The sequence below is a fragment of the Pinus tabuliformis genome, chromosome 3_1 (assembly GCF_031772625.1).
Source record: "Pinus tabuliformis cultivar Carrire ecotype Pingquan chromosome 3_1, CPIR1, whole genome shotgun sequence".
NCBI lineage: Eukaryota > Viridiplantae > Streptophyta > Pinopsida > Pinales > Pinaceae > Pinus > Pinus tabuliformis.
Window position 1 is genome coordinate 97,824,474 of NC_142301.1, and position 17,673 is coordinate 97,842,146.

Sequence of the window (17,673 nt, forward strand, 5' to 3'; positions counted from 1 at the left end):
GGTTAAAAATAGAAAAAAAATTATTTTTACGGGGTTTATGATAAATGTCACGCTAAAGATATAACAACTATAGTTAGTTATAACTATACATTGGTACGTGGTTGAGAGAATATCTCTAACAACACACTTAATGGCTATAAGCTGGTTAAACAGAATATCTCATATCGAACCAAAAATAGCATCCTCCTAAAATTTAAAAACAGAATTCCCACCCATTGAACTATAAAACTGAGTCGGAGCCAAGAAAGAATTTCAGCATAGCTAACTCCGTCCCGTGTTTCAGCTTCACTTGAGCTTCCTATTTGCATTAATGGCGTTACGTGCATTCATGTCCTCCGGCTGCAGAGCCACCGTGGGCGTCCTCTTCATATTAGCGGTAATGAAGGGAGTGAGGGGAGATCCAGAGTTGTTGCAGGATTTCTGCGTCGCAGACACCCAGTCAACCATTTTCACTAACGGACTGCCGTGTCTGGATCCCGCGAAAGTGACTGCTCAACACTTCGTGACGTCGGTGCTGCGCACCCCAGCGAACACGTCAGGCACTCCCACGGCAGCTTCCTTCACGGGGGTGAATCCACAGAACCTGCCGGGCCTCAACACGCTGGGAATAACGATAGCGCGCATAGACATAGGCGTGGGAGGGTTGACAGGTCCACATATCCATCCCAGAGGCAGTGAAATAACTTACGTGTTGCAAGGCAAAATCTTGGCTGGCTTCGTGGAACCAAGAGCAAACAAACTCTTCTCTCAAACGCTGGAAGCTGGCGATGTGTTCGTGGTTCCGAAGGGTGCCTTGCACTTCGCTCAAAACGTTGGAGACACGGCTGCAGTTGCTATCAGCGCACTTAGCAGCCAAAATCCAGGATTTCTATACCTGCCCTTCGCCACTTTCGCTTCCACTCCGGGCATTCCCCAAGATATTCTGGCCAAGTCATTTGCCGTCACTACAGAGCAAGTAGACCAAATCAGGAAGAGCCTGGGAGGTAGCTGAAACTCTTCCTTATTAAGTTAATAATAATTGCGATAATAAAAAACCGCACTGGCTGCCTGCGTGTATGTGTGGAGTAGTAAGGTGTTTTTATGATGCACCTGAACATTAGAATACTCTTTTTGCTGAGAGAAATGTAGATGGTTCATAGGTTCATTCAGATGGTTTCTGAATATTTCTGGGAATCATTCGCCTGTTATGGGTTTTTCAAGTCTTCGAAGCAAAATGTGCTCATTCAATTTTGCAACCAGTGGAATTTTTCTTTGTCTTTTTGGTCATTTCATATACGAAGATAAACTTCGTAGATTTCGCACAGATTTGGTTGATAGCAATTGTAGATTTTTTTACAGATTGAATCAGAGTACATATTAGCAAAACATGTTAATAATTTTTTTTATATCAACTTTTCAAATCCCAAATGGAATCAGGATTTTAGAATGATGATAAAAGAAGAGCTTCTTAGGGAATAAATAATAATGAGGAAATTTTTTAGGGAACCACACACTGAAAATTTACATGTTGATAAGATGTCATTTGTTTTTTAAGAATTTGCATGATAATATTATGGTTGAGTGGATAAATATGAAAAGGTAAATATGGATTAATGTGAGATCATTTGGCATTTATGATTGTATTAGATAAATATGAAAATTATTATAGTTATGTAGATAAATATGTAAAGGTAAATATAGATTAGTATGATATCATTTATTATTTATGATTGTATTAAATAAATATGAAAAAGTAAAATTCTATTCACATAATCTTATTTCTTATTTGATAATTTTTATTATAATTTTATATTAAATAAATGTAAAAAAATATATATAAATTCACAAATACAATTTTATTTTGATATTTTATTTATTAACATAAAAGAGAAGTAAAAAATATCAAAATTAAAATTATCAAAAAATAAATTTACATACCAACGTTTAACAAACATGACATCTATCCACCTAACTAATTCTTATTATATAAAATCATTTTATATAAAAATAAAAGATAATCCATTTATTAATGTAACCTAAATTTACGTACCAACTTTTAATAAACATCTATCAACCATTATTAATGTAACATTTAGTAATTACTTAAATAAGTAAATATTAATTATTATACAAAATTATTTTATATAAAAATAAAAGATAATCAATAAGTAAATAATTATTATTATATAAATTTATTTTATATAAAAATAAAAGATAATCAATTTAGTAATGTAAATATTTAGTAATTACTTAAATAAATAAATAATTAAAGTGATAATGTCAAGTAATGGAATGAAAATTTGTAAAATCAAATTTTTTTGGATAATATATATTGAATACTTATCTTGTTTATGTACAATATTTTTTAATTACATTATTATAGGGTAAACCATGAATAATGTATATATATATATATATATATATATATATATATATATATATATATATATATATATATATATATATAATTTTAAAATAATTTAAGAAATTAAAATATATTAAAAATATTGAATGATTATATTTTTATAATATTATTTTTATATTTCAATAAAATGAAATTGATATTAGGAAAATTATATTTTATTTTATATAAAGCAAGTTAAAATTGAGTATCATTTCTACTCATTTCAATGTGTTTTAAGTATTACATGTTTCTATATTAATAATGTTGTCATGATTTTTGATTCATTTCAATGGGTTTTTAAGTATTACAAAGTCTCATTATATAGGATATGTATTAGTTTTGATTTAGAAGTATTTATTTTGTTATTTAAAATTAAATATCTTTAAAAGTTTTATGAAAATACTAATATATTTAATTTATTTTAAATATTTTTAAAATAAAAATATATTGATAAAAATTATAGAAAAAATGTATATAAGTTATAAAATATATTTGTGATATTCTATGCATTATTAATTTATATGTAGATTTGTGATATCCCAAGCTTATGTTTGTAAATTTTACAAAACATGATTAAATTATGTAAAACCACCCTCCACATTTTAAAAAAATGTAAATTTGTAAATTTTATATGCAATAACAAATATGTGTGCATTTTGTATATTGTTATCGTACTATTATTTATTTGTAACTAGCATATTTTAGTGCAAACTTATTTAGAGAAAAAATATTTTATTTTAAGAGGGATACGTGCCAACTCCAAATTGAGCACAAACATGCTTACACATCCAAATTGAGCATAGACATAGTTACACATGGCCTTAACATCAAACTGTAAAATGAGAATAAACTCAATAAACCTCTAATCTCAATAATTAAATATTTATAATCAAATATATCACAAATCATAAAAAATAGTCATGATATTTAGAACATAAGGAAAATGTATTATCATTATTAAGAACCTAATACTTTACTAGATAATTATTTCGTTTCATGGTGATCTTTGGTAAATTAAAGCTCATTTTAGTCAAACCACTCATTAAATTCAAAATTCCTTTTCCATTTCATAAAATAATGTATTCATATGGAATTTGTTCTCCATTATACCTCCAAAGTTAATTAGACAAATAAAATTGCTTCAAATTCAACCAGCTCATTATACCTCCAAAGTTAATTAAATAAATAAAATTTCTTCAAATTCAACAAGCTCATATATGTTAATGTTATTATAAAATTAATTTAACTATTAAAATGTTCACTTGATCTAACATTCTTTTTATGAAAAGGTTTCATAATGTTATGTTTTTAAAAACAAGTTTCCCTATAACCATTACATAGAACAAAATGTTGTTCAACTTAATCTAGAATCAAAGAAAGTGCTAATTGATGAAAGAATCCCTTAAATGGAAACCAATGTGCTCCTCAAAGGTAACATTCTTAGTGTGTTTATAGTTTTATTTATTGGTTAATATAAATATTTGTTTTTTTTTGCGAAAATAGTCTATTGATTTTCAATTTATTTTCACAATATTTTTAAGTTTATTGTTTAAAAAAATAATTAAAAATTGAAATAATAAGTATTAGTGATATTTACTTATTAATTTGAATAAATATGATATTGTTAGAAATATTATAATCTATTTAGTTGTGTTATTTTTGTTACTTCAGAATTTATTCTTTAATATTCTTATACATAAATTATGTGTAAATAAATCATGTGAACATTAAGGAAATATAATATCACAAATAATATTATTTAAATTATTTTCACCGTAAACAACAACTCATTCCAGTGTGCTGCCATGCAATTGAATTTATTCTATAATAGAATAGGCCAAAAGTAAACCTATTTTCTAAACCTAAAAAAAATTATTCTTCTATACCTTGTTTTTCCGTGTCTTAAAAACAACCACCTAAACACTATAAAGAATTAAATTTTTCAAAATAATAATCAATTTAATATGCTCAATTTTTTAAAATAATAAACCATATAATTACTGATCTTCGCCACATTATACTTGTAAATGAATCCTAAATCTAATCATTTCTTTGATAAAATGGCAGGTGCAACAACAACATGCCTTTCCAACCTGCATCAAAAATCATTTCAGAAATTACAAAACCTCACTAGAATATAATTTCAAACGAAACCATAGTATATGATAAAAACCTCACTAAATATATTTTCGAACCAAGTCATAGTATGTGATAATATAGTTTTATTGTGATGCTATATAATATGCTCCGATAGGATATGACTTTACTGACTTTGCTTTATCGTGTATTGTGGATAGTGAGCTGACATCAGATCAGCTCAGCTCAGCTCAGCTCCGGAATGGTAATGTAGTTATAGAGGTGATTTCTTGTTTCATTGATATTTCAAAGTGTATCGTTATATTTTTCACTTTTTGATATTTCAAAGTGTTTGTATTTCACCAAGTAGGTTAACTTGGTTTTGTCGGCGGTTGTATTTTGTGAATTATCTATTTTATTTGAGTGTTTGTATTCGCTATATTATATTCAGCGCATTATAACATTATATTATTTTATTTTTTAGGTTTTTTTTTTAATTTAAAATTTTTATGTTTATTTAAATTTTAGTTTAAAAATGTTGATTTTTAAAGATGACCTCCATTTAGATTATTTGTTGTATTTAATGAAAAATAATAACTTAATTGGTAGTATTGTGATAATACATTTTTCATTATAAGAATTTTAAACCATGTTTTTAATATTTTGTATCTTATATAATTTTAAATTATTTTATAGAAAGTTAAATAAAAAATAAAATGCTCAAAATTAAATAATAAAATATATTTTTAAATTTTAAAAAATGTTACTGTTGAAATTAGTAGTGAACTCTTAAAGGGACAACTGCGAAGCCAAGAGAAACAATGGAGACTTATCTCATTGTCACCTCAACTATGACTTCTTACTCTTTACGGGCTTTTACTGATGGGAGGAGACCCAATATATGGAAAGTCACTTATGAATGATGAATCAACAAATGGATGTGAAGTGACCTTAATGATCCTTTTCCTAGAAGGGGGTTAAGAATGGAGCTTACTTGCTCTTCAAGCAAGTTACACAGATTTCTAGGATAAGGAAGTAGGAATTTAAGGGCTAGGCTAGAAGCATATACCTTGTAAAGAGGTTTCTCAATCCCAAACTTTTCAAAGATGTGGGACCATACAGGACCAAGTTGACCCAGCCCAAGTGAAGGAGAGACAATCTAGCAACCAATGATGTTCTTAACCCAGACAAGGAAGGGGAAAGAATCAAAGCAAGAATTTCCAATTAAAGGTGTCAAATTGATCCTATGAGGTGCTAGCCTAGGGAATACCACGGAAAATTTTGATCTCAGAGCTAGGGCTTGGGATATCTCACAACTCCACCATTGGAATGGCTTCAAATTTGGAGGAAGCCTTACGGACACACTAGTGCAGAAGAGGCTAGGAGATCGAAATTTTTCTATGGTTAGTTTATCGGGAAAGTGATTCCCTAGGGGACCCAACTTGGCTAGACCTAGAAGAGAAAGGGAAGAGGTGGAGAAAAATATTCTTTGAGTGATCACCTATTGCTGGACCAGTGCCTAATCCCTTGGGGAGAATGATGAGAAAGGAACCCGTATTTCAGTTAAGGAGGCCTTAAAGACTACTTCGTTTGGCCTTTAGGGAAAGAAGAAGAGACCTCAAATATTTTATACTTCACTTTGCAAAAAGAGATGGCTTATCAAGATAAATTCACTGGTGGAATTATCCCTAGGATATTTGATTCACATACATGGCCCAAACTTGAGAGATGCTATATAGAAACAATAATTCCACAATTTCACAATTATGCAATGCATCAATTAGCCCTAATATAACGAAAATGCCATTCAATGCATATGGAAAAAGTAAAACAAGAATAGTATTAAATGTGTGTACTTACATGTAATAGAACATATCCAACCATCAATAATGTGACAATACAAAATCTCCAAGATAAAATACTTCAATCCAAACATCAAAATGCATCCATGCTCCAATTCATCATCTCAAAAAGGTGTGAAATTCTCTAAAGAGAAGAATTATCCAATCCAAAGTGATGATACAAATGAATTCATATCTCTCCTAATTATACACTCATTAGGAGTTCGAATTACCTAATTTGAACCTACATTAGCCCATCAACTAAAATAATGTGCAAATAATTATCTATTAGTGACAAGCTCACCAAACTAGCTCACAAATAAAATAATAAACCTCCCAAGAGGTTGAATGATCAATAATGCATGTTTTTGGGCTCTCTAAGAAGCCTTATGAAATCCACAAGTGCTAAAATAATGAGTTGGACTTCCAAAAGTAATGGACAAGGGGTTGACCCCTTGTTCTCCACATAATGAACATGTGGTGCTCCCAATGGCTATGAGGGCACACAAGTGACCTCATGAGTCTCCAAGTAAGTCGAAGATGCCTGTAGACCATCTGTAAGGGCTCAGATGATGGTATAGGTGATGCCACATCATCCTACAAGTCCTCGATCATCTTCCAAGTGCATGGTACATTTGTAGGGCTGGTTAGGCAAAGGTGAACCAGGTGCATCTTCCTTGTCCAATAAGTGAATCTCAAGCAATCTTTGAACATTTATTTTCTATTGTTGTGGGGGGCCATGGCTCTCAAGGCACACCCTACATGTGCCAATATAGCCCTTTTGAGGGGTAAGATACTACATAGGGAGACCAAACCCAAGATGGCGACCATCTGCAATCCTGCATAAGATCCAATGCATCCCCTGGCCTTCCAGTAGGACAAGTCATCAAGAAAATCGAGTAAAAGAGCTTACAAACCATGGAAAACAGGTGGGAACTTCATAATGGCATGCCCTTCTATAATGGGCTTTGGTATGTGCTAATGTTTCCAAGCTCCAAGTGGGGTTAACCAAGTATCCCATTAGGTGGTTTCTACTTTTAAAGGGGATAATATGTCAAAGGTACATCATTTAAAAGGTAGTGGCACGCGATAAAGAAGTGAATGGAGTAGGGAATGAGAAGGGGAAGCCTTGAGCCACATAATGGGTCCACATAGGGCTAGCTCTTCCCTTCTCCTGCCAACACCTTGGGTCAGGCCCAAAATGATTCCTGGAGGTTGATGCAACTAAAAAAAAAATAAAAGCATAATTGATTGCATTCAACAGGAAAATGTACCACAAAATGAAAAATATGGCCGGGACAAACACATTTACCACATGGGCAAAAGGCAATACATGAGCTCTACCCCATCATCATGGTCAGCACCCTAGTTCTATGACCCTCCTTCATCATATAAGGGAAAACCCTCACACTTCTTTTAAATTTGTTTTTTTATTAATAAATAATAATAATAGATTATCAACTACGCTCGAAGTTAGAATAAAATCCATGTTCTCTTTATGTAACAATCGTCCATTATTCAACATCGTAGCTTACCTCTATCTTCAATTTGAAAATATATTTAGTTAAATGTTTGCATTATTTTCAAAAAGAATGTACAACAAACTTTAAAATTCTTAAATCTAGAAAATTGATATTATGTTAAGAGTTATATTCCACTTTCTATTCCTTTGAATCGATAAGTAAACAATTTGAAAAACTATGAAAAATAAGATTGTATTCTACATAGAAAGGTAGTGTTATGTTGAAACACATTAATATAATTTTAATCAAGAATCTCAATGTTTATATTATTTTAGTCTCTACCTTAACTTGATACAAATTTTAATACTAAAATTTTTATATTTTTTAATTTCTAATTTATTTTTTCACATTTTAAAATTCCTCTATTAATTATTAAAAATAACGAATAAGATTAATCATGTGGACATGAAAAATTCAATAACATAGTAAGCTTATTATGATATAACAAATAAGATAAATCCTCTGGACATGAAAAATTCAATAACATAGTAAGCTTATTATGATATGACATGGATGATAAGTGTGTGGGGGAGTTCTATCAGTTTTAGATTATGGTAAATGCTCAAGTGTGACCACCTTCATGCCTTCATCTGCCACTTAATTTGAGACTCTGCTAGTATATATTTAATTGCATGACATAATGGCTATCGGAAAGCCAACAATTTGTCAATGTAAACTTCCATCAGTGACTTTGCTAGTACATACCTAATTACATAAAGTCCTGATTATTTGAAAGCAAAAACTCAATAATATGAATATTTAAATGCCTTTCCGTGATCACGTTATGGGGGCAGGTTTAAGTGGCATCTTTCAAATCATGTAAGTGAAGGAAAATTATATTCATTACTATTCAACCATATCGACAACCTTCAATATCCACTGTATTGCGAGCTAACGATTGCGGGGACCAGTGATCTGAAGCACTCCCAAACCCTGAGAAAAAACCCTATCCGTATCACTTCATGACCACCTCAAGGGGGGGGGGGGGGGGGGGGGGGTTCGCCCCCCCAACTTTCAGCCCCTTTGTCTTTAGCAGTTTTCCCTCTACTCCCTCCAACACCCCATCCAGCTCCTGATTCAAGGTCAATAGCAAAGCCTCGGCTACAAACCATAACCCTAGAGCCAATGGATCTGCGTCCACGGGGAACATTCCCAGTCAAAACAGGGCGACATGCCCATCCCCTTGCAAACCGCTATCGGAGGAAACACCCTCATTGATCATCGAAGATCCTTGGATCGATGAATACATAGATCACATGAGTAAACATGCCCTAATATGCCGATTCATGGGAGTTCGACTCAATGAAATGGCTCTCTGCTGGTGGATAAACCAGAAATGGAAGCCCAAAGGGAACTATGAGCTTCAGCTGGGGTTAAGAAGTTTTTTCATTGCCATCTTCACTCACAGGGATGACAGAGACTTCATTTTCGAAGGAGGCCCATACTTTTACAACTCAGCAGGACTCTACATGACGTACTAGAGACCTAACTTTGCTCCAGAACAGGAATATTTCAAAAAAGTTCCAGTATGGCTCAGACTCTACCCCTTCCCTGTTGACTACTGGAATAAGTGCATCTTGGAATCCATCGGGAATCAGCTGGGTGTCTTCGTCAAAACCTCAAATCTCACATCTCAAGGTAAATACATTGCCTACACTAGAATCTGCATTTAAACAAATGTTTCAGGACCCCTCCCAGGTCATATTGATCTGATCCACAAGGGAATTCACTAGAAGCAATCCATCAACTATGAAAACATCCCATTCAGATGCCAGAAATGCCAGCAGCATGGACATCTTAGTCATGGATGCCCCCTTAATCAACCCTCACCACAAACCCAAGCGGACAAGGTGGATAACCCACCCCCGAGTTTCATCCATGTATCAAGGAAGAACAAAGGGCAGAAGGGCAAAAATCCTCTGAAACCCTCCACTAACCCAACCCCCACTCAGCAAAATAGTTTTGAAGCACTTGGCAACCTTGATCCAAATGAGAACCCTCTGGAATCCCTCACCCCCATTGCTCAAGATCTACCCATGAATGTTCAATTATCAAGCCCATCAAACACTTCCATCCTGAACCCTAACTCACACCAAGCCCAGCCACAGCAACAAAACCCACAACCAAATCCCATCCAGAATGATACAAGCCCTGTCTCATTGCAAACCCCTCCCTGCACAGAAACCCACTCAGACTAGCCATCCTCAACCACTCCCACCAATCCACTGGAAGAGATGCTAGGTTACCTAGATCTCCAAAAGGTCAACGAGCAATGGTCTAAACTGGGAGTAGACGTCATTCCCCAGGAACATTTGGAGAAAATTGAAATGGCATACCTGCAGTTAGAATATCTCAACCAGAATGCAGCCAAAAATAAATGGGGAAACAACAGCCAAACGGGTGTTCAAGCCAACCTAGATCTGGACCAATACAAACTGAAAGGTCTGGGAAGAAAGAGGGGGCGAAAATCGACAAAACAATAAATACAAGAACTCGGCAGGCACCTAATCAATGAAGGAAAAATTAGGGCTTTGGTCCTATCCACTCCAAAGGTTACTCAATGAAGATCACAACCTGGAACATCAGAGGGCTAAATGGTACCTCCAAAAGATGAATCCTAAAAAATCGTCTTTTCTCGCAATCCCTAGACCTTATTCTTCTTCAAGAATCCAAATTCTCCTCCAACGGCATAGAGACACTTAAGAAACTCTTTGCAAAAGGCTATCATTGCATAAGCACATAAGTCATTCGGCAAGCAGGAGGGCTTCTCATGTTTTGGAATAAAAGCAAGTTCTTTATGCAGAATGCTTTGTCCACTAAGCATTTGTTATCAGTCATATTCAACATGCCAAAATCAAAGCACACGATATGCATCACCAATGTGTATGGACCTCAACGAACCTAGGAAAAATTCAAGATGCTAGAAGACCTGGACGAGGTCCGACAACACCACGGGGCTAATCACTAGATCTTAGGTGGTGACTTCAACATGATCACCACTCTAGAGGAAAAGAAAGGAGGCTTAAGAAGACTGGATAAAGACGTGGAAGCATTCAACACCTTCATTGTTGCATCTAAATTTATTGATGTTCCCACAATCAATGGTTTGTATACTTGGAACAATAAGCAAGGGGGAAATAGGCAAGTTACATCGAGGCTTGATAGGTTCCTTATCTCGGAATCCATCATGCTCCAAAATCTAGATATGAAGGCCAACATTCTACCTATTCGGGATCTAATCACTGGCCAATGCAAATGCACTTCACCAATATGGACAAGCCTCAAAACAGAACTTTCAGATTCGAAGGTTTTTGGACAGATCATCCAACTTTCATGCAAAATATACAAAGCTGGTGGACTCAAACCACAATAGAGAGTGATAATATCATGTACATCTTCCAGCAAAAGCTCAAGATCATCAAAGCCAATCTCAAACGCTCGAACAAGAACACCTTTCACAAAATTTTTCAAGCCAAAAGAGAGCTCGAGGAAAAAATGGTGGGCTTCCAGCAAACAATGATCAAGGAAGGGCCCAATGATGAAACGTTGGCTCAGGAATCAAACCTACAAAAGCAATGCGAAGAAAGGCTAAGACAAGAATAGCTGTTGTGGAAACAAAAATCAAGGGTGCAATGGTTAAAACGTGGAAAACGCAACACAAGATTCTTCCATAAGTCAACCATTCAACATAGAGCCAACAATCATCTTCAATCCCTCAAAAAAGTTGATGGCGCTAAAGTTTATACTAGGGAGCAAATAGGAACTGAACTTAACTCATACTTCAATTCACTTCTCAAAGATCCCATTCATGATAGAACCCAAGCCATCAATAAAGTCATCGGTGCTATCCCCCCCTTAGTTATGGAGGAGCAAAACTCCCTTCTCTTAAGAGATTTCACTGAGCAGGAGATTGAAGAAGTCGTCTTCACCATGGCCACTGACAAAGCCCCCGGACCAGACGGCTTTACAATTGAATTCTTTAAATCTTGATGGCCCATTATCAAAGCTGACCTTTTCAATCTTATAAAGAACTTTCACAGAACCAAGAGAGTGTTGTCTGCCATCAATGCCACCTTCCTCACCCTAATTCCAAAATCTGAACAAGCTGACTCACTCGACAAGTTCCAGCCCATAGCCCTTTGCAATATCATATATAAAATCCTTTCCAAACTGATGGCTAACAGACTTAAACCCATCCTCCCCTCAATCATATCTCCAAAGCAATCAAGATATGTTGAAGGCAGACAGATAACTGACAGCATAATACTCACTCAGGAAGTTTTGCATTCTATCAAAACGCAGAGGATTCCAAGTATGCTCATTCAGCTTGACCTCTCAAAGGCCTTTGATAAAATTAGCTGAATCTACATCAGAGCAATCATATAGGCTTTCAGTTTCAGTCAGATTTGGATAAATTGGATAATGGAAATGGTCTCAGGAGCATTCTTTTCAATCATGCTGAACGAAGGGCCCATATAACCCTTCCTTCCGTCCAGAGGTATAAGACAAGGAGATCCCTTGTCGCCTTTTCTCTTTGTTATCATGGCAGAGGGTCTGGGAAGATCTCTATACCAAGCAAACCAGAAGAATCAACTCAAAGGCATCAAATCTGCACATCACAACGCCACAGTAACACATCAACAATTTGTAGATGATACAATGCTCATGTGATCCCCCACAGTGAAGGAAGCTCGAACCTTCAGCAAGATGCTAAGGACCTTCACAGAGGCCTCGAGTATGGAAATCAATCTCATAAAATCCAAACTGTTTTTCTTCAATACTTCTATTTCTGTGCAGATAAATCTTAGCAGAATTCTTAATATTCATAAGAACTCCCTTCCAACCAAATACCTTAGCATTTCACTTTTGGAATATGCCCCCAAATCTGCAATCTGGGAAGACCTCCTTAACAAAATGAAGGCCACGTTAAGTAGCTGGACTCATAGAGCCCTAAACATGACCAGCAGACTGGTTTTGGTCAAATCAGTTCTTCAAACAATGTCGACCTATTTGCTCTCGGCCCTAGCGGCACCTAAAGTAGTTTATAAATCCATTCGAAACATCCAGTAGTCCTTCCTCTGGAATGAAGTTTCTAAGAAATCCAAATGGGCTCTCCTCAAGTGGACAGACATTTGTAAACCAAAATTGGCAGGAGGACTGGGCCTAAGAGATCCTTAAATCCTAAGCAAGGCTGTAGCAACGAAAATCTGGTGGAGATGGGTGGAAAATCCTAATTCCCTCTGGGGCACCTTATGGAAAGCGAAGTACACGAATCAAGTCAGGGATGAAGACCTTATCAGGCTCACTGGTAACACTCAAGGATCCCCCCCTGGAACAAAGCATGGGAAGATCAACATATTATTCAAAGGCACAACTTCTGGGAAGTGCACCAAGGCAACACTGCCCTCTTATGGGAGGATGCCTGGCAGCAACTCCCCCCCCTAGACCACCCAGATTGGACTACTCTTAAAAGGGACATGCACGAAGCAGGGTTGGTGACTGTAGCAGACTACTGGCAACCTAGGACACTGGCTACTACATGGCAAAAATGGCTATCAAAAGAGCAATGGCTCACCCAAGACCACAATGAGAATATAGACCCTCTTTTACAAGAACTAGACCAACGCAGAATCCTCACATCGAATAGAGAGGATATCCTTCGGTGGGGAAATAATCCTAAAGGAACCTTCAGCCTCAAAGAAGCCTACAAAATCATGGCTGCCTCTCCTGACTTGCAACCGGACCCCAAATGGCACGCTCTATGGAACAAAGGAACCTGGCCCAAAATCACCCTGTTCTCCTAGTTGGTCTTGCATAACAGAGCACTCACATGGGACAATCTTCAGAGACAGGGTTTCATCGGGCCTTCCTGCTATGTCCTCTGTGAGAATGATCAGGAAACTCTCAATCATATTCTCAACACCTGCCCCACTACTTGCTCTCTTTGGGATGACATGGCCATCGTCTTCAGACAATCCGACAGAAATAGGAACTCTATCTGTCATACATTGAGCAACTAGAGATCCTCCATATCTTCCAACAATCTGGTCAACGGAGCATGAAATCTCATTCAAGGAGCCATAGCTTGGTTCATGTGGAAAGAGCACAATGCAAGAATCTTCAAGAATTCGGCGATGGTAGCGGAAATGTTAAAAGGAAAGACATGATAGCTAATCACAGAATCGATCCATGCCATGGATCTATTGCAACAAGAGGGAAACACATCTCCAAATGACCAAAGGATAATCCAGATCCTAAATCTCAAAGCCAAGACCACTCCCACAGGAAGGAACCAAGCTTCCGTTGCGACGACGCAGGATAAATGGTGTATGCCTCCATTTCAAACATTCAAACTAAATTTCGACGGAGCGTCAAAGCAAAACCCAGGAAAAGCCGGTTACGGTGGAGTAGTCAGGGATCATGCCGGTAACATCCATCTTATCTATCATGGCAATCTTGGTGTGAATACCAATAATGCTGCAGAGCTAATCGCTCTCATCCAAGGCATCACCCTGGCTGATCGCTACAGACTTCTACCTCTGGTGGTGGAAGGAGATTCGGAGATTGTCATCAAGTTGTTGCGAAAACTCCAGACTGGCACCCAGGTGGACAAGATAACCCCAAGCTGGAGGCTCTCGGCAATCCTAAGGGACCTACAAGGCCACCTCAGCAATATTCAAGGTGTCACCTTTCAAGTGGTTCGAAGAACAGCCAACAAGTTGGCCGATGCCTTGGCCAATGCTGGCATTCAGTCCAATCTTGAAGACTATCACATCCTTTGGCAAGATTTGGAGGATGGGGAAATCAAAGCTACGTGCAATACCATTAACAATTTGGACCTTCAAGCCATGTAAACATGCAGAGCATGATGGTCACTTTTTTTCTTTGATTCTTCTATGTATGCATCTATATCGATAATTCTACTGGATGTAACTGTTCTATTAAAAAACAGAGACAGAATATTTGATGGGTCCTCAGACCAGACCCGCACAGTGTTATAAAGACAGACACAGGGAGTTCCACTTGACTCCCACTCTACATTATATATTCTACTATATTCTATTAATATAAAGTCCCACTTAACGTTCACCAAAAAAAATAAGAAAGTGACGTCTTTCACCTAATTAATGAACTCAATCATTTGGTTCGTAAAAGTCCAATTGAAAAGGAACCATTATTATTATATATATATTTTAGAACATATTTATGGAGGTTTGGTTTTATAAGTCTCTCAATCTTAAGCAAGACCGTGTACTTTTGAGAATTGCTTTAGCGTAATTTTTTCAATTTAAAAAACAAGACCTAATTTATAGGCTTAATTTTTTCAATTAAAAAAACAAGACATATGTTAAGTATATTTTTATTTTATATTAAAATTTTAAAATTTTAAAAAACAATTAAGATACTGACATACCAAACACGTTAATTTTATTTTCACAAGGCAGATAATTTCTTTTAATTTATATCGGCTATTATAGTGCTTTTCGTAATACAAGAATTTGTCTAGCTATTAAAAAAACACTTAAAAACAGAAAGCACGCGGATCATGGTAGTTTTATGTGAACATTTCATAAATTCACTATTGTATTTGATGTGACACCTCTGATATTTTGACATTTTATTATAAACCTGAATTTGAATATTTGGAGAAAAAAAAAATAGTAAATTTATGGCGTAGCACCCAACGGTTAAATATTGTATTTAATTTCTGACACCTGTGAAATCTTGAATTCTCTAAATTAACATTTACTCGTCGTCGGATTATAACAAACCGTCCCCAAAAGCATGATATTGTATTGGTCTCAGATATGTAGTGATTATTTCTTTGGCCTTAAAACTAGGTTTATGAAGATACCGTTTAGCTGTAGTATAAGGATATTGTTTTTTTGTTTTTACTAAATGTGATTGATATTATGGTTATATTTTGAGAAAATTTTACAAAGATTTTTGTAAATTTAAATTATAGTTGTTAAATTCAAAATTTTAGGTGCTTTAGATGTTTTTGATGGTGCTGATTTATTTTCACCATAAAAAAACATGATTCAAATACTGCATCTACAAGATATTTTGATTTTTCTGTTGTCAGGGCAATTCCTCCCCCTCCGTAGACAACTCCTAAAGTTCATGGGTATATGCAATTCAATCATGAATTTTGGTACCATTTTTGTAAATTTATGCTTAAGTTATGTGAAGAGTGGTTCATGCACATATAATTTATTTGATATTTGGGTATTTGATTTTTAACATTTTTGTTTTTATCTATATTGCACAAGTTTACAAAGGTAGAGGGCTTGACCACAAAGATCCATTTGCAGCGTTAAAAGTGGATATTGCAACATATTCACAGCTAAGTGATGTCCTTATAGTGGGTGATTTCAATGCTAGGACTCCAAGTGAGCAACCTAGCATTCTTTGCTGTAAAGATGATTGTGACCCTATTTAGCTTACAGAAGAAAGTAATCATCAATGGGAAAGAATTTCAGAGGACAAGGGCTACAATCTCTTTGGTGAACAATTGTTTACTCTATGTGGGGCCTTTGATTTAGTCATTTTTAATGGCTTGACTAGATGGGAAAAGTCCGGTAATTTCACTTGAAATACTTACAATGGAGTAAATGTGATGGTGACTGTGCAGGCGTTATACTCAGTTTCCTCAATCTGTCAGCTAGTTCTCCAACGTCTTCGTCAAATTCCCTTCTCTCTGAACTGGGCGCATCTTTCATCAATTTGAATTTTCAAAAAAAACCCTCCGTCGATCCTTACCGTCAGGCCGTGGTTCATGAGGGGACTCTCAAAAGAGATACCTCATTGGAGGCTTAAGCACACGACATATATGTATTCACTTTATATGTATATAAACACGGCACATTCACTTGAAACAAAGGCTCGTATGTATGTCACACTAACATTACTATAAACCAAACTCACATATATATATATATATATATATATATATATATATATATATATATATATATATGTATTGTACCGGTGATGTGTCTATGCGCGGGCTTTTCCCATGGCAAAGCGCTTATATTGTGGCCGATAGTTATATCTTTTATGCGGTTCAGGTTGGTGTATATATATATTCGGCGATCGCTTAAACGAATTGTTCTTACCGGACCCGACACATTATTGTGCAGTCTTAATACATCGCCAGTTCCGCATGTCGCACGTCGGTTAAGTTATCCACCTCCGGACCCGATACGCCTATACTCAAAGTTTAACACTTCGCCAGTTCCGCCTTTTCGCAGCTGATACAGTTAGCAACCTTGCTGCCCCTGCGATGCCGGATTCCCCGAAATATATATACACAATTTATATTGGTTCGGTTCCAAATTGGAACTCGCCCCTTTTATTACACTATCCTCCCTCGCTTCGGTTTTTATGAACAGAGCATGCCTCACCGGTTCCTAAATCTCTTACGCCAATATATATCACAACCACGATGTGAGAGCGTATGGTAATAGACCTTTAATCCGCTACAGTCATCAATTATGCATCGCTGGAACTCAGGGAATAGACAGAGGTATATGCGCAACCGTATCCAAGCATGGACATACATAAACAAAAGAAATTCGATTCCAATGATTCATATAAACTATGGGCAGCGTGAGGAAACCAGTCATCGGTTCAACCATATCAATGCATCTTAAAATAAAACTATGCAAACATTCCACAGAGACATTAAATCAGAGACGTCGAGAGAACAAAAATTCCCACAGTGAAACTAAGGCACTCGCCCCTCTCCTCTGTCTGATGAGAGCTTTGCTGCCATTTTTATTTATAATTAAGGATAGGCACTCTCGTCCTTATCCAATACAAGAAAAGCATGCTTTACAGATGATTT

General features: G+C 35.8%; 1 protein-coding gene across 1 annotated transcript; it reads left to right on the top strand.

Moving 5' to 3' along the window:
* Nucleotides 1–310: 310 nt before the first annotated feature.
* LOC149185955 (putative germin-like protein 2-1) lies at nt 311–991 on the top strand. The gene has a single exon (XM_089409186.1). It carries the CDS (start codon nt 311–313, stop codon nt 989–991), a length of 681 nt encoding a protein of 226 aa, XP_089265312.1.
* The last annotated feature ends 16,682 nt before the right edge of the window (nt 992–17,673 follow it).